The sequence below is a fragment of the Arvicanthis niloticus genome, chromosome 21, assembly GCF_011762505.2.
Source record: "Arvicanthis niloticus isolate mArvNil1 chromosome 21, mArvNil1.pat.X, whole genome shotgun sequence".
Classification (NCBI taxonomy): domain Eukaryota; kingdom Metazoa; phylum Chordata; class Mammalia; order Rodentia; family Muridae; genus Arvicanthis; species Arvicanthis niloticus.
In genome coordinates, this window is record NC_047678.1 from 25,489,170 (window position 1) to 25,506,363 (window position 17,194).

The following is a 17,194-nucleotide window of genomic DNA, read 5'->3' on the forward strand; positions in this document are numbered from 1 at the left end:
GTGTGGGTGACAACTTGTAAGTCTACATCACTGAATTCTCTGCACATCTGGCAGACAACCATAACACTGACTAGTCTCCTACCCCTGAGCAGTTGTCTGATGCTCTTAAAACCTTGGGAGGGGCCTCCAGTGTCTCCTGTGGTTCACAAGCCTCCATAGTATTCCCCTCCCCCTCCAGGAGGGGAACGTTCCAATCCAGAGGAAACAGCTACATAACACAGGGGGAAAGCAAAAATGCAAAACTCACCCCCACTTTATAGTAAGAATATTATATGTGAATATCAAACTATTAGCAATAGAAATTACACAGATAAAGGTCTGAGTGTAATATTCATTGCAAATTAGTTGGCCAATTTAAAATTCTGTTCCTATACTATATAATGAAATATTTAGAGACAATATCATGTTTCCACTCTGAGATGTCATGAGACTCAACTATTTAAACTCCTCTCTTACACACACACACACAGACATAATGTCCTTGTCACAACTCTGGACTCTGGCTTCCACAATCACACAGCCCAGTTTCTGAGATGGTCTCCAGTGAAGACTGAGCTGTTTTAGGGTTGGTATCACCAATTCCATGGTAATTATAAAAAACAAACAAAAAACTTAAAAACTATCATCAAAGTAACTGTCTTATTCAAAATCAGAGTGCTGGCACACAGGAAAGTCAAGACCCAAACACAGGTCTCTTTCCTGAGTCCCATGGTAACCCAGGAATTGACGGGCACCATGATGTATTTTCCATGTAGGAACTACTGAACCCAGAGTACAACTGTGGGTTGTGCAGCAGGGAGTGAATGCATCCACTGAAGGAGACCACCACGGTCTGTGCAGACCAATGAAGGGATGCTGCATGAGACTTCCCACCCAACATAAGCCCTGCCCAACCCCAAAAGCTGCAATGGATGTGGTTTAATTTTCTGTTTAACTGGCTTATTCCAAATGTAAACCACGATGATGGGCCAGGCAAGGTAACTAAGTGTGTTCTCTCCTCTTCTCTAGTAGTGTGGCCCTTAGTTTAATGACTACATACTACTCTTATTTTGCTAAGAAGAGGATCGCAGCCTTCTCAGCTGAGAAACTTACTTTCAGAGATCAGCAGGTGCTGCCTTCCTATGAATGCTAATGTTCTGGGACTCTAATGTCCTATTTCTGTGTCTTCTTAGGCTATTACATCAAAGTGGCTGGCCAGAGAAGTGTCAGTCTGTACCGCCTTTAACTTTTCAACTTGGATATAATTTTTAAATTTTATTTAGAGACTGATCATGCAGAAGAAACACTCCAAGTTATTAAATATGCTTCAGGGTGGAGAATGTTTTTAAAAGTTCAATATTAGATTCAGTGAATGACTGCAGGGGCCTTTATTTCTGGGAATCAATTATTACAGTAGGAAGAAACGCTATAATAAAACATACACATAACTCAATGAAATAGGGGATAAATATTAATAAAACTATCATCAGTGTTCCTTAGTCATGCTTGAGGAGGGCAAAGCTTTAGGATAATGATGAAGACCCAGGACTGTCTCACGACCCAGTGCTTGGTATTCTTTTCTGAGCCAGCATCTCACTGGCTTCTCTATCATAAACAGGGTTTGCAATCTTGTCTTTTTTCCTATTCTTTTCTCTTTTTTTAACTTTTGGAGACAGGGTCTCATGTAGTTCAGTCTACCCCAAACTCCATACTCCAGACTGACTTTCAACTCCTGATCCCCTACCTACACCTGTCTGCTGAGATTACAGGCCTGCTAAACCACACTCTGGACTGGGCTATCTTTTCTTTTTGTCTCTCTATTATGCCTTGTGACTTAGTTAAAGTTTCTATTGCTGTGATCAAGCACTACAACCAAAAACAACTTGTGGAGGAAAGGGTTTATTGGTATTACACTTTCCTATCACTGTTCATCATCAAAGGAAATCAGGATAGGAATGCAAACAGGGCAGGATCCTAGGGCAGGAGCTGCTGCAGGGGACATGGAAGGGTGCTGCTTACTGTCTTGCTTGCTCCTCGTGGCTTGCTCAGCCTGCTTTCATTTCTTTTCTTTTCTCTCCTTCCTTCCTCCCTTCTTTCCTTCATTCTTTTCTTTCTTTTCTTTCATACCAGCAGTTTTATTTCCACAGAAAGAGCATACAGTGCTCTGTTAGAGATATGCCAGACTTTACCTCCATGTTTCCGAGCATAACTCTGCAAAAGCACAACAAGGAAGCTTCTCTCTTCCCCTAAGTTTCTTGCTTGTTTTTCTTTGTACAAAGCGTGTAGTGCAATCAAGTACATTATTATAGCATGTTTTTAAAGCTATCATCGTTCATTTAAAATCTATTTGAGATGTTGGATAAAAGTACATTTTTCCCCTTACATACTCAAAAGGCTACAGGGATAGTCATCTCTCTTTTCAAAAGTAAATCATAAATACCTAATTGTTGGATGGCAGAGTTTGTTTTTTTTTTTTTAATGCGCGAACATATTTAGGCAATGTGCACTTACTGTCATGCAGCTACTATTAACAGCTGGAGTACTGTTATCATCAGACTCAAGTGGGCCTTTTTGTGTTTGATATTACTAAGTGGGTAAACTAAAGTTAACATGTTCTTCTTTTCCTTGCTAACACTACTTCATAAAATGCCTGGCAATGACCTGCAAAGAGATTTTAGTATTTGTAACATTAATGTAACATTAATTTGGTTCGAGATAAAACTAAATGTATTACAATTTCTACTTAGGTCTAAACATTTTTAATGCTTAGTTTACACCAAGAATTTCCCAAGAAATTTTCACATATTCAGTTGTAAACACCATCCCCAACTCTGAATACAGTTTCATAGTCCATAGCTTTTAGGTGTCTGTGTAAGTCCAGGCGTTTTTCTGTAAGTAACCAAGTTCCACAAGTGTTCTATACCCTTATTCTAACGTATTCTGTTGGTGTAAAACTAAAGTAGCCATCACCAGCGTGCACAGAGAGTGGAGGTTCAGGTCCCACTTCAGTGTGAACCTTGGAGCTCAGTCTAAATGGCCCTCTTTAAGGGCATATCTGAACTGCTATCACTGCATTTGTAAACTAAGGAAAATTTAGGTCATCACTGGATCTTTTAGAAACTAAGAGGATTGGCCATTGTTACTAAATAATTCCCAATAGTTGTTTTTAATGCAGGAAGTCAATTCACATTTTCAGGCTTAATTATGAATTGAAGTATATTTTAATTTTTAACACACCAGGGCAGTATAGACTCAGATGTGGAAAAGCCATTAACTACACAGTCTGTTCCTACATCTTTATGAATCCTTCAGAACTTACATATGTCTTAAAACAGCAAAGTCAGCCTGCTTTCTTAATGATCCCAGGACCACCAGCCCAGGGATGCCACTACCTAAAATGTGCCGGGCTGTCCTTCATCAATCACTAAATAAGAAATGCCCTACAGGCTTGCCTGCAGCCAGATCTTATGGAGGCTTTTTCTCAAACTGAGGCTCCCTCCTCTCTGTTAACTTTAGCTTGTATTAGGTTGACATAAAACTATCCAACATGCCTAGGCTGCTTAGTGGGCACCAGATCCTTTTACATCTGCCCACAGGGTTGTCTCCAGTACAAACCCTCCAACAGCAGAGACTAAAGGCAGAAGCACCAAGGCATCTACCTTCTGTCTAAGTAGCCATTTTCCTCCTAAGAGCCTCAACTCTACAGAGGGTCCTTGCGAATGAGAATGTAACTCGGCAGACATTAGGATTAACATGATGATTTCTCCTTTCCTCTGTTTCTCTACATAAGCCTTTTTCCCCCTATTAATCTTACTGAACTACATCTTATCAGCAACAAAGTGCACTCATTTAAAGTATAAAGCTTGGTGGTGAGTTTCGAAAAATACTCAATTTTGTCTAAGAATATATTTCTACTATCATAAAAGGTTCTTTGGTGTCCTTTTTTGTTAGTTTGTTTCGGGTTTTTGTTTTGTTTTGTTTTGTTTTATATTTTATAGATTATTTTATTTATTTATATTTCAAATGTTATCCCCCTTCCTATTTCCCCCTCCATAAGCCCTCTCTCTCCTCCCCTGCCCAATGAGGGTGCTCCCCGACCTGCCCACTCACTCCCACCTCAGCACCCTAGCATTCCCCTACACTGGGTCATCAAGTCTCCGAAGGACCAAGGGCCTCCCCTCCCATTGATGCCAGATAAGGCTATCCTCTGCTACATATCCAGCTGGAGCCATGGGGAGTCTGGTTCGTTGATACTGTTGTTCTTCCTGTGGGGTTGCAAACCCCTTCAGCCCCTTCAGTCCTTGTCCTAACTCCTCCATTGGGGTCCCTGTGCTCAGTTCAAGGGTTGGCTGCGAGCATCCGCATCTGTATTGGTCAGGCTCTGGCAGAGCCTCTCAGGAGACAGCCACATCAGGCTCCAGCACCAGTACTCCAGCCAGCAGCCTCATTTCCTGTCACCAATGACATCTGCTGCTTTGAGATCTCCATGAGAACTGGAGTATACCAAGGAAACACTGTTGCCAGCCCATCTAACTAATGGCTGAGAAGCCATGGGGAACTCTCCTGGCTGAGAGGCCATGGGAAACTCTCCTGCCATACGCAGTTTTTCCAAGGACTGCCTTCGGAGTTCAGTCTGTTCACCATTGTCTGAGCAGCTTGTTAGTGGGGTGCTAGTGAAGCTGCTGGCTTCATGGAAGGAATGCCATCCCTTGCCTTCCGGAGCTTGCAAACTCTTGGTGCAACCTGAGAGCCACCAGGCTTTTCTTCCATAATGTAAATAGATTTCTCTGTCTCACTTAAGGAGAAAAAAACAAAAACAAAAACAAAAACAAAAACCAAATTTCTGCTTTCTTTGAACAAGCCAGGGGTCAAACTGGTCTTCCTGGATGTCCTGGATTGAAATTATGATTTTTGTATTGCCCTAAATTGCTCTAAATTTCATTTAGAGATTGGTTTCTTCAGGGTTTAGCTTTGGTGGAAATGGAGTCTTTCATTCTAAACTCACTAGTGTGAGGCATCTTTGCTTAAAATACTATTTTTTATACTTATGCACATTTCCTGCTTTGGGAGATGTTACTTTTCATTTCCAAGGAGACCTCCCATGCTGATGGATGCTGGATTTGTTTGTATTTCTAACACTTAGGAGTAAATCTAAGGATGTTTGCATTTCATCCTCTTGGAGTTCTGTTTTCATCTCTCCTCTGGCAAAAGTAGTGGAACTGCTCAGTGTCTTTTTAAAAAATAAAACGCTGAGTGCATTGTGTGGAAGCTCAAATGACCTGGTTTCTACTTGGATATTTAAAAGAAAGAGATATCAGGAGCCATAAAGAAGCCCAAGAAGGAATGAAAGATGTCCTATTTCAAAAGATACCAAATGCATTTGATGCTGTCAGGTTGCCATCATGTGAGGCATGATAACCCCTGGAAGGGCCACTTGACCTGCTTTTCCATGCATAGCTGGAAAATGGGCTTCAACACTAGATGCTTTAACTGAGGCTATGATGGACCTGAACAGACAAACTCTATAAAGTAAGCCTTATTCTGCCTGCTCCTGCAGCCTGTACCTTCCTACACACACCTCAGTAGCATCTCTAGAACGGACTGTTCTAGTCAGCATACCCATGCATCCTGTGGTGACTCACAAGTGAGTGAGAAATGGTCTCCTCCAGGGTAGAGCATACCACCTGGTCATCTGAGATCAAACTGCCACCCAGAAACATAGAAGTAACATTGTACAGACTGAGCAGGACACACTTGTTTATTTAGGCACACCACACATACACACACACACACACACACACACACACACACACACACACACACTTACTTATGTAACAACTATTGAAGAAAAAGAGGTCATGAGTTTGAAAGAGAACAAGGGAATGAGGGGTGTGGTGTGCGTGTGCGTGTGCGTGTGTGTGTGTGTGTGTGCGAGAATGAAGATTTGGAGGGAAGAAGGGGAAGAGAGAAATGTAATTGTAATCTCAAAAAGTAAAAAACAAACAAACAAATAATGTTCAAGAAATCATTAGTACACAAATGAATTAAATAGGAATGAACTCCTTAACATTCCAGCTGGGTCCTTTCATTTGATTATGCTGATAATCCAGGACTAGCTAGATTAAATCAGCTCTATCCAAATAAATGCATATCAAATGTAACTATCTCTTATCCCCCCCCCCTCCTCTACAGCTAACTCCTCACTTCCCAAAGGAATTTTCCAGTTCATTTTCAAAAACAGATTAAATGGATGGGGCAGGAGCTTTAAAAACATGACTGCATAATTTCGGTGTGCATGCTAGACAGTAATAAACAGTGGTCCCTCCAGGTGTTGAAAGCATGGCGTTGAATTAAAAAACAAAAAAAATTCAAGAACACTGAGTATTCACTGCACGGTTCATCAATAATCTAAAATGCTGCCCCACTTCAACATTTCGCAGTTACCCCAAATGCTCGCCAATAATCTCTCTCTCCTGGATTGTCAACCCCAAACATTACATACATCTAAGTTTTTATTTTCAATTTAATGTTTGAGGAAAAAATAATTATAAAAATACCAATTTACAGAAAATAAGGGAAATGTTCACAATAATTCATAAAGTATCTAAACCGTTTACACTACTGTATTTGTTCTATTTTGAATTTTATAGCTTATGATGTAGACTAAGCATGAAGGAGGAGTTTGGGGGAGTAGGGCTGCCTATCTGCAGTTGAGGTGATAGCATATTATTCACCACAGTGAAACAAACCAACCTGAGAGGGAAGGAAGATACAAGCTCCCTTCTGTAGCATCTGTGGTTAGAGTAGCTTAGCCTTAGCACAGAGCCCACAGCAAAGGAGCTGCCTTAGAAGATTGCATTCACTCACCACACTTGACTCTTGCAAGTCTATGGCAGTCTGGGAGAGACTGAAGAGAGGTTACTCTGGAAAGGAGCTGAGTGAACCTTGAGCAAATGCCTTCATGTTGTTTGTTTCTCTTCTAAGAAACACGTTAATGATATCTTTTCCTCTCTGAAGCCAGGAGAACAGACTCCCACTTCTCTATCTCAGATGATTGTTTATTATCCTATCCTGGGCTCCTTTTCATAGCAATGGCTCCCCCTCGGGTATATGCCCTCCGGCATAGCTTTACCTACATCAGTTCCTACACAAGACCTAACTTTCTCAGTTTCCTACTCCAGGAAAGAATGACCCTGGAACAGTTGACTTCCCCCACTTCTCCTCAAATGGAAACAAATAATATAGTAAAAAGAAATGAGGGCAAATCCATCTGACACCAACATGCCCCTTGTCATCCTTCTGCTGTAAGATGGTTTCCAGCATCACACTGAACTTGGTGATTGGGAGCGTAATGAGCTTCAGGGGCTAAGGAGGTGAGCCATGCTCTACTAGAGCAGAAAGACCTCGAGTGCTAGGCTGAGATGAAGACACAAGCCAAGTTTCACTCCCTTAATGTTCAATTAGTGAAAAGAGTCTACAGGCGTGCCTCCAGGACCTACTGCCAATGAGTTCTTCCCTCAGGGGCTACCACTCCTGTAGGCAAATGCAGCTAAAATATAGCAGTGGTGGGAGTGAGTGCAGGCACCACAGGGGACTTGGGGACTTCCTGGGTAGAAGAACACATTTCTACTAAGGCTCCCCTCTTCTTCTGTACAGTAAGATATGGATGGTGGTCCACCAGCTCCCCCAGCCTCTCCTAGCTTTTTCCTTTTATGCGAGTATGTTGCAAACATAAAATGTCATGCATTTTAGTCTTGCTTTGCCATTTGTTTCTTAAGGGTCTAAAATAATATATCATTCAGTCACTTCTTCATCTACTCATGAATTAATAAATTGATTTAGTCAAGAAATAACTAATGAGTATTTTTAAGATACCTGGTGTGTTAGTCTAGGCACTAGGAATACTGACAAACAAGACCAAGAAGCCTCGAGCATTCAAAAGTGTCCCTCACAGTGTTGTGAATGCTTCTTTCTTCAGCTCTTACTTCGCTAGGTACTAAACTAAGAGAACTTCCATGCCCAATTGTGGTTTTTTTTTTTTTTTTATAATAACCATGGAATGAGAAATCATTCCTGTTTCATGGGTAAGGTAGTGAAGACCCAGAAAGACCAGGTAGCCATGGGCTCCCTCTATATATGACAAGCAGCACCTCCAGCTGGGTAACAGCTCTCAACACTTACTCTCTGGCAATGATGTTTGCACATCTGGATAGTGGATCTAGCAGAGTCTGGTTTGTGTTTTCACTTTAAATGTACCTGAGGGGCAGGGGAGCCAATCATAAAAGAGAGAAGTAGAGCTTTGGGGAACTCTTACTCAGTTAATGGCAATATTGTTTATGACACTCAGAAGACATCTCTCAACAGATGTGAGTTTCTAACTCATCGTCACTCTTGCAATGAAGACAGAGAGAACAAAGGCCCTTTGCATCACAGTCCAGCCCTGAGCATCAATGCCAGGTAGTCATATACACTAAGGGCTTTTTTCAGAAACCAGACAAACAGCCTGCTGAGAGATGATGCAAACACATACCATAATGTCCAAGGTCAACAATGGTGTCCTCTAAACTTGGCTCAAGTTCATCGAGGTCCAGGCAAGGAAGGGACTGAGGCTCAGGCAGGCTCTCTGAAGTCCGTTCATCTAATTCCTTGTGGAACAGAATTGACAACTAATGAGAGAGAGCTGACAGAAGGAAGTGGCCCTGTCACAAAGGAAGCAACATTCTCTCCTAAGCTTGATAGCATTTTCAAACTTTGAGTTGGTAACTTGGGATAAGAGAACCAGACAGTAACCTTGGGCAAAGCATTTAACCTCAGTAGGAATCAGATTCTAGCCCATAGCTAGGTGAACCAATCAAGATATCCAGGGAGCCACATCAAAGGCTCAGTCAAGTATTAAAAGACATGGAAAATTTTTAGAATCCCTAGCAGACTGAGAGGAGCCAACTAGCTAAGTCAGCTGGCACCAGGGCCCCATGTTCCAGGAACTGGCTGACCACAGAACAGATGGTTGTGCAAGATTAGAGTCTTGAGAAAAACTTGTGCAAGATGTTTCCCCTCTGACCGTTCCTTGAATCCTGTCATGCAAATGAAACAAAGGGCTGCTTCCTCCTTCCTGACCCCCCCCTCAAAATTCCCCTGGTTTGTGGTTTTTCCCTTTAAATACCCTATGCTTTTCTTGCTTGGGGTCAAACTCCTCTACCCCTGCGTGGGTTATGAGTCTCGGCCCCAGCACACTGGTCCCAAAATAAACCTCTTGCTGCTTACATCAAAATTGGTCTCTTGTGAGTTATTGGGTGGCTGCAATATCCCAAGACTTGAGTGAGGGTCTCCCTCTTCAGGGGTATTTCATTGGGGGCTCATCCGGGATTTGCGACCACCCTAATCTCCAAGAACCCACTTGGAGGTAGGGTCTTTATCTGTGGTTTGTCATTCGCCTATCTGTCTGTTTTTGATCTTAGGTAAATTTCTGAAGAAGTACTTTCAGTTTTACAGCCATTCTCATTTTGAGAGGAAATGAAAGGAGCTGGTAGATCACTGGTTGTAGACCTGGGAGACGTCCCAGGAGGGTAGAAACTGTGGGAAGCGGCTTCGCTCTCGCCATTACAAGGTGGCGCTTGGCATAGGCATTGCTTGAGAGAAAAGACAACTCCATATATGGAGTTGTATGTGCTGAGCAGTGTGGTTACCCAATCACCCCACCTCACATCATTGAGAATGGCCAATCACCAGTGACTTCGTGGCAGCTGCTGATAGGATTAAGGCAATGCTTATAAGGGGATGCACGGGGAAGAGAAGAGAGAGAGAAGAAGCTCGCTGTACAGGGATAGCTGAATAAACCGCTTGAAGAAGAACACGGTTGCCATTGCCTTATTCCGTGGGTCGGACGTGGGTAGCGACAAGTGGTGCCGAAACCCGGGATCCACCGAAACTTCTCAGGACATGTTCAGAACTTCTTGCGGCTTCAGGACAGTCGACTGGGTAAGTTCCCAGGTAAGTGGGACAAGTTAGGTTCTCGGGTAGGAGACAAGATAAGTTTCCAGGTAAGTGAGACAAGTTAGGTTCTCGGGTAGGAGACAAGATAGGTTCCTGGTATTGGGATGAGTTGAAAGTGACAGTTCAAAGTGAGAGTTGAAAGTGAGAGTTGAAAGTGAAAGTTGAAAGCGGGAGTTGAAAGTGACAGTTGAAAGTGAAAGTAGGTTCCCGGTTAGTGGGACAAGTCAGGCTCCCGGAGGAGATGATAAAGTGCAAAAGTGAAACTAGCCAATAAAGTTCCGGGTTTTCAGACAAGTTTCTTATAAGATGGGAACTTCACAGAGTCACCCAATTTTTGTCGCCCTAAGAGAGCTGTTAAAGGCAAAGGGGCTGGGGATAAAGTCCTCTACATTAGAAAAATTTTTACAAGAAATTGATAAAGTGGCCCCATGGTTTGCTGTTTCAGGTCACTTAACACTTAGAAGCTGGGATAAGCTTGGGAGGGATCTTGATCTTGTATGGGAGCAAGGAGAGTTAAAAGGTGGTGTCCGCCCTTTGTGGAAGTTGGTGTGTAGCTGCATCCAGGATAAAGAAGGAAGATGTCAGAAGGAACTTTAAAAAGGATCCGAGGCGTTAGAGCAATTAAAAGAGGAGAGATCAGCAAAGTCAGAGGAATCAGAAGAAACAGATGAGGAGGGAGAGGATACTGATACTGAGGAAGAGCTAGAAAAATTAGTAAGAAGGCTGGAGAAGGCAGAACTTAATGTGGAACCTTCTGCCCCAGGGCTGCCAAATTTGCCGCGGCCACCACCCTATGTCCCGGAATTAGCTATGTCTAGTGGACAGAGTTTCTGTCCGGAGGCCTGGAGAGAAGCTAGGGCACAACAGTGCTTCCCTGTATTTCAGGATGGAGGGAGAAATAGAATACATGAGCCCCTGGAATTTAAAATAATTCAACGGCTTGCAGAGGGGGTCCGTGCTTATGGTACTAGTGCAGCTTTTGTCATAGCACAATTAGAATCTCTTCATCAATTTTGCATGACTCCAAGTGATTGGATGAGCCTAGCCAAGGCCTGCTTAACTCCTGGCCAATATTTAGATTGGAAAGCCTATTTCATAGAATATTCAGCTGAATATGTGGCTCAAAATCAGGCAGCTGGACAGCAACAATGGGATCAGGACATGCTTTTAGGACAAGGTAGATGGACCATCTTGAATATCAGAGAGAAAAGGGGTTTTGAAAAGCAGTTGTTCTCTCTCTGGGTTGTGTCAGCAAAAAAGAATAAAAAGGCTGTTTCAGAGCTCTCCTAGGAACAAGAGAAAATTCAGGAGACGTCTTGAGTTTCTCTCTTCCACAGGAGAAATCCTTAGTTCTGCTTTCTTTGTTTATTGTCTTGTCCTTGGTGCACCAATGTCCACGTGTGTCAACTGTTGTTTGAATGATTGGTGGTCTATGTTTTATGGTGTTCTATGTTTCAGGTTCAAAAGAAAAGATCGTTAAAACTGCTTGATCCAGCCTTTGATCTAGTTTACCTTGGTTTGAAAGGCAGTCTTTATATGCACAGCAGAGGTTGATAATTTACCCCACACCTGTAGCTAAGAGTCAAGCTGAGCTGGAGAAACCTTTCCAGGAGCTGATTGTCAGCATAAGCTGCTTTTAAAAGGCCCAGCAGCTTTTTGGCTTCTATGATAAAGAAGAGTTGTCTTTCTTAGAAAAATCTCAGTGACAAGGTGCTTTTCTCTTGAAATTACAGCTAGAAAGACAAGAAAATTCTGTTTGGTCTAAATATGAAAATTTGTAGGGAAATAGGAGGGCCTTTATCTAATGCAGGGCTAGCTGCTGCTGTGATGCAAATGACTCATGGTACAGGTGCAGCAACCTTTTAGTGTGGGCAACCAGGACACCTGAAGCGTCAATGCCCACAGCTGCAGGGTAATCAGGATCAAAGAAGCCGAACTCCAGGTTTATGCCTGAAGTGCAAAAAGGGAAATCATTTGGAGGCACCATCAGCTATGACCCTGTTTAGGACACGCAGGGATTTTGGTATCACTGCCGCCATTGTGACACCTATTGCAGTGTCAGCTACTGCTGCTACTGCTGCTACTGCAGCAGGCCAATGTGGCTATGGCCCTGGATACACAGAGGCAGATTAATTCTCAATTGAGAGCCAGCAGTATGCTGGGGAATCAAAGAGTGGATCTAGTCCAGGAGCAAGTAGACATGCTCATGGAATTAGCTCAGTTGGGCTGTCAGTGGAAGTATACAGGTCTTTGTGTGACATCTGTAAGATATGAAAATGCAAGTCAAGCAGCTCATTTGTTTAGAAATTTGTCTCAGTATTTTACAGGAAATTAGACGGAAGATTTCGATGGCTTGATGCAGAAGCTGTGGCTAGCCATGGTGCACGTGAATTCCACCCGTCTTGACCTGTCCGTTGCTGAGGGCCTGGCCTCCTGGATCTGATCTGCGATGAGCCACCTAAAAGAATGGGCGGGAATTGCAGCCCTTAGCTTTTTGCCTTGTTCTTGTCAGTTGCCTAGCATTATGGTCCATTCTGAAGATGTGTATGCAACAGCACAATGCTAATGCCATGATTGTTCAAACATTTACTGCTCTTGAAGGAGGAGAGTCCCCGCAAATCTGGCTAAGCTATTTGAAGAGCTCTGAGTTGTAACATGCAGCAGGATGTAGGGCGTGGCACCGCAGAGGGCGCTGTACGCCCTCGGACATATGTCTGACTGCATACAGGTTTTACCATAGTTCCTGTCCCCTGGAAAACAGCATCAGGTTGGGTCGCCCATGGTAACCATACTGTAGACGGCAGGTGGTAAAAATGGGGTTGACAATCTCCCTTCAAATACAGGGGCTCAGACCTCTATGTCCTTCTGCTTGCATAAAACAAAAAAGGGGGACCTGTGGGAAGCAGCTTCACTCTCACCATTACAAGGTGGTGCTTGGCATAGGCATTGCTTGAGAGAAAAGACAACTCCATATATGGAGTTGTATGCGCTGAGCGGTGTGGTTACCTGATCACCCCACCTCACATCATTGAGAATGGCCAATCACCAGTGACTTCGTGGCAGCTGCTGATAGGATTAAGGCAATGCTTATAAGGGGATGCACGGGGAAGAGAAGAGAGAGAGAAGAAGCTCGCTGTACAGGGATAGCTGAATAAACTGCTTGAAGAAGAACATGGTTGCCGTTGCCTTATTCCGTGGGTTGGATGTGGGTAGCCACAAGAAACCCCAGGGACGCCTGGGTGATTCCCATCTGGAGGTTGAGGAGGAAACGGTGATCCTCTTGGAATAGAGGACACAAGAGACCTCTCAGCCGTCTGTTTCTCTGAAGTGGTGTTGGCATTTGAGATTGAGAAGAATTTTTATTAGTCTCTTTTTGTGTGTCCTGTGTCTGTGCTTTGTGTTACTCGTGACAATGGGACAGACTGTAATGACCCCCTTAAGTTTGACTTTAGATCATTGGAGTGATGTAAGACCTAGATCACATGACTTGTCAGTTGAAGTCAGGAAAGGACCGTGGCAAACTTTTTGCACCTCTGAATGGCTGCCATTTGATATAGGATGGCTGCCAGAGGGGACTTTTGACTTGACTATAATTTTTGGAGTTAAAGCTATTGTCTTTCAGGAAGGACCAGGGTCCCATCCCGATCAGCAGCCCTACATCACTGTGTGGTAGGAGCTGGTCCAGAATCCCCCACCATGGGTTAAGCCATGGGTGAAGAAGCAAAAGCCAGGCTCCCGAGTCCTGGCAGTTCGAGAGTCAGAACAAAAACTGAAACCAAGCATTTTGCCAAAGCCCTCAGCTCCCCCGCAGATCTATCCCGAGATTGAGGAGCCGCCTGAGTGGCTGAGTCCTCCATCTCCTCCGTACCCCAAACCACCAGCCCCTGTTCCTTAAGGGGCTGAGGGGCGAGGGCTGGCCACCAGAACTCGGAGCCAGAGAACACAGAGTCTGGAGGGACCGGACTCAACAGTGGCTTTGTCGCTGCATACCTTTGAGCCCCTGGTGGCCCCACCAGCTCTCCAGCCACTACAATATTGGCCATTTTCCTCTGCTGATCTATATAATTGGAAAACTAATCACCCTTTCTTTTCTGATAACCCCACCAGTCTGACAGGCTTGGTGGAGTCTCTAATGTTTTCTCACTAGCCCACCTGGGATGATTGCCAGCAACTTTTACAGGTTCTCTTCACTACTGAAGAGAGAGAGAGGATCCTTTTGGAGGTCCGAAAGAATGTGTCAGGAACCAACAGATTGCCTACCAATCTCCCTAATGAGATTAACGCCAGGTTTCCCCTCAATCCACCTGACTGGAATTTCAACATGGCTGCAGGTAGGGAGAGGCTGACAATCTACTGCCGGGCTCTAGTAGCGGGTCTCCGAGGGGCAGCCAGACACCCCACCAATTTGGCCAAGGTAACAGAGGTCCAGCAGGGGCCTAGTGAGCTACTGTCTGTGTTTCTTGACCACTTAATGGAGGCTTGCAGGTGCTATACACCTTTTGACCCGACCTTGGAGGGTCAGCGAGCAGCAGTGGCTATGGCCTTTATAGGACAGTCAGCACCTGATATCAGAAAGAAATTACAGCAAGTAGAGGGGTTACAAGATTATACTTTGCAGGATTTGGTTAAAGAGACAGAGAAAGTGTATCATAAAAGAGAAACTGAGGAAGAGTGACAGGAACATGAGAAGAAAGAAAGAGAAGACAAGCAAGATCGCAGGCAAGATAAAAATTTGACTAGGATTTTGGCTGCAGTAGTAGGAGAAAGAGACAGAGAAAAGACATGGCTGAGACAGACAGGGAACCTGGACAATAAAGGATTTAGACCAAACAGAAAAGAGAACCACAGTGGCGCCTATTAGAGAAGGATCAGTGTGCCTACTATAAAGAAAAAGGACATTGGGCGCGAGAATGCCCTAAGAAGAAGGGAAGGACCCCTAAGGTTCTGGCCCTTGAAGATGATGACTAGAGGAGATGGGACTCGGACCCCTCCCCAAGCCTAGGGTAACCCTAAACGTGGAGGGGACCCCTATAGACTTCTTTGTTGATACAGGAGCAGAACACTCTGTATTAAAGCAGCCACTGGGGAAGTTAAACATAAAAAGACCATGGTTATAGGGGCAACTGGTCAGAGACAGTGACACATCCCCAGTGACACAGCTCCTCCAATAAGGTCACTCCTATTCCAACAAGGCCACATCTCCTAATCCTCCTAATCTTTCCCGAACTGTCCTACTGTCTGGTGAGTAAGCATGCAAATATATGAGACTATGGGAGCATTTTCATTCAAAACACCACAGAAAGTGGAGGCAGGAACATTAATCAATCCTGGACTAAATGGTATGTTTGAAAAGAACCAGCACAATATGAGATTCTGCCTCAACAAAACAAAACTAACTGAATAAATAAATAAATAAATAAATAAGTGAATAAATAAATAAGTAAATGGTAAGGTGCCCAAATATATTAGTAGGAATTTCAATACATCATTTGTCTATTATTATTATTATTGTTGTTGTTGTTATTATTATTATTATTATTTGCATGTATGTGTTTGCAAAGTAAATCTAATACTGAATTGTCCTATTTTCTCTGATAAGTGTCTTTTACGGAAAGCCTTTTATTAAGAAATAAATTAAAAGGAAAGTCCATAGTAATATTAAATGAATAACTCAAATCAAATGAAGCCATGCCCCTGCCCCAGCCCCATACAACAAGGCACTGTGAGAGTGCACTCCTGAAGTATTGTTAACAAGTCTGCTTTCCCTACTGGAGGTACAGCTGGATCCAGATGGCAAAAGCTCATTGACAGTGCATGAAGAACCCAAAGAATGAGAGATGGTGAACTATTACCACTGAATGCACTTTGAAAGGCATTTGAAAATACGCACTCCATTAACTGACTTGCTGGGATTCTTGTTGAAGAGGACAGAATTGCCATATCTGCCTCTCTCAGGATGAGGATCACTGATCTACTCTTTGACCCTGCTCCCAGCACACATATGAATGTCTGGTCTGCTAGGTACTTTCCCCAGAAGCCCAGATTTGGCACATGTATGACTGTAGATGCCATTGGGAAAAAAAGGCAGCCAGGGCTTGCCTTGTAAATTGTAGGTTTTTTAAAACTGCCATCCTCTTAAGAAATAGAGTCAAACATGATTGTACTCTCAACTGTGCTTCAAGACTTCAAAACTCAAATTCAGCCAAGCAGAAAATGCCTGCCAAAATAAAGACATTGTCAGTTAAAGTCTGAAGACAAATCAAGCCAGGACTCTCCTAAGTGCCTCAGAGAATTTTCATAGCATATGGCATACTGGACCCATTTATTCCCAAAACTCTCCCCACTACAGCTGCTTCTGAATTATCCCAAGAGGGTTCTGGAGACAGGGCTCAGTTGGTAAAGTGCTTGCTACTTGAGTGTGAGGACCTGCACTCAGATTCCCAGCGTCTGTATTTTACAAGACAGATGTTAATCGCAAAGCTGGAGAGGTAGAGACAAGAAGATCCCCAGGGCTTGCTGGTCAGCTGCATTAGCAGTATTCAATGAGCTCTAGGTAAGTGAGAGACATTTCCTCCCAGAATAAGGGAGAGAGAAACAGAGAAGGATCCCACTGTTCACCTTCACCTCTGGTTTTCATATGCATGTACATACATGATCATTCACACACCTCCAACAGACAGACTCCCCACAAGGAACCACACAGGAGTGTGTTGCAGCCAGGCACAAGAGAAAGGAAGAAGGAATTGAGGGCAGAGCCTCAGTGAGATTGGAAAGAGATGAAGCTATCAGAATGTGGAGAAGACAGAACAAGGAAACGTAGTCATCAGAATGTGGAGAATACAGCTGCATTTTGCCCTTATTCCATCTTCCTTCAGCTTCTTGCATCTGATTAACTCAGCCTCTGTCATATTTTATTTCATCTTTTTTTAGTTCAACAATGCCTTTCCCTGAGATGATGAAAACCCTTCAGGCCTCTGAAAAGTGTTTAGCTTCTTGCATTGTTCTGTGAATATCATTAAACCCATCTCCCTCTTGTGTCTGAGAGTATGATTCAACCTGCCTCTTCCCTGCCTGCTTGTCTTTCTCCCCAGTCCTCCTGGGTGAACAAGAAAGCCTTCCCTCAGGTTGCACCTCCTTTTTTTCTATTTCCATTAAATGAGTTTTCCCGCTTTAAAGAGATAAGAGATCTGCTCTTTGTTGTCGTTTACAGTTCTTTCATCTA

General features: G+C 43.5%; 1 protein-coding gene across 7 annotated transcripts in view; it reads right to left on the reverse strand.

The window, feature by feature from the left end:
- Window positions 1-17,194, reverse strand: part of Nek11 (NIMA related kinase 11) — a 221,282-nt gene that overhangs the window by 109,566 nt on the left and 94,522 nt on the right. For all 7 annotated transcript variants that reach the window (XM_076917996.1, XM_076917994.1, XM_076917995.1 and 4 more), the window contains one exon: window positions 8,510-8,624. In XM_076917996.1, the coding sequence (XP_076774111.1) occupies window positions 8,510-8,624 (115 nt within the window). The remainder of the gene's footprint in view (window positions 1-8,509; window positions 8,625-17,194) is intronic.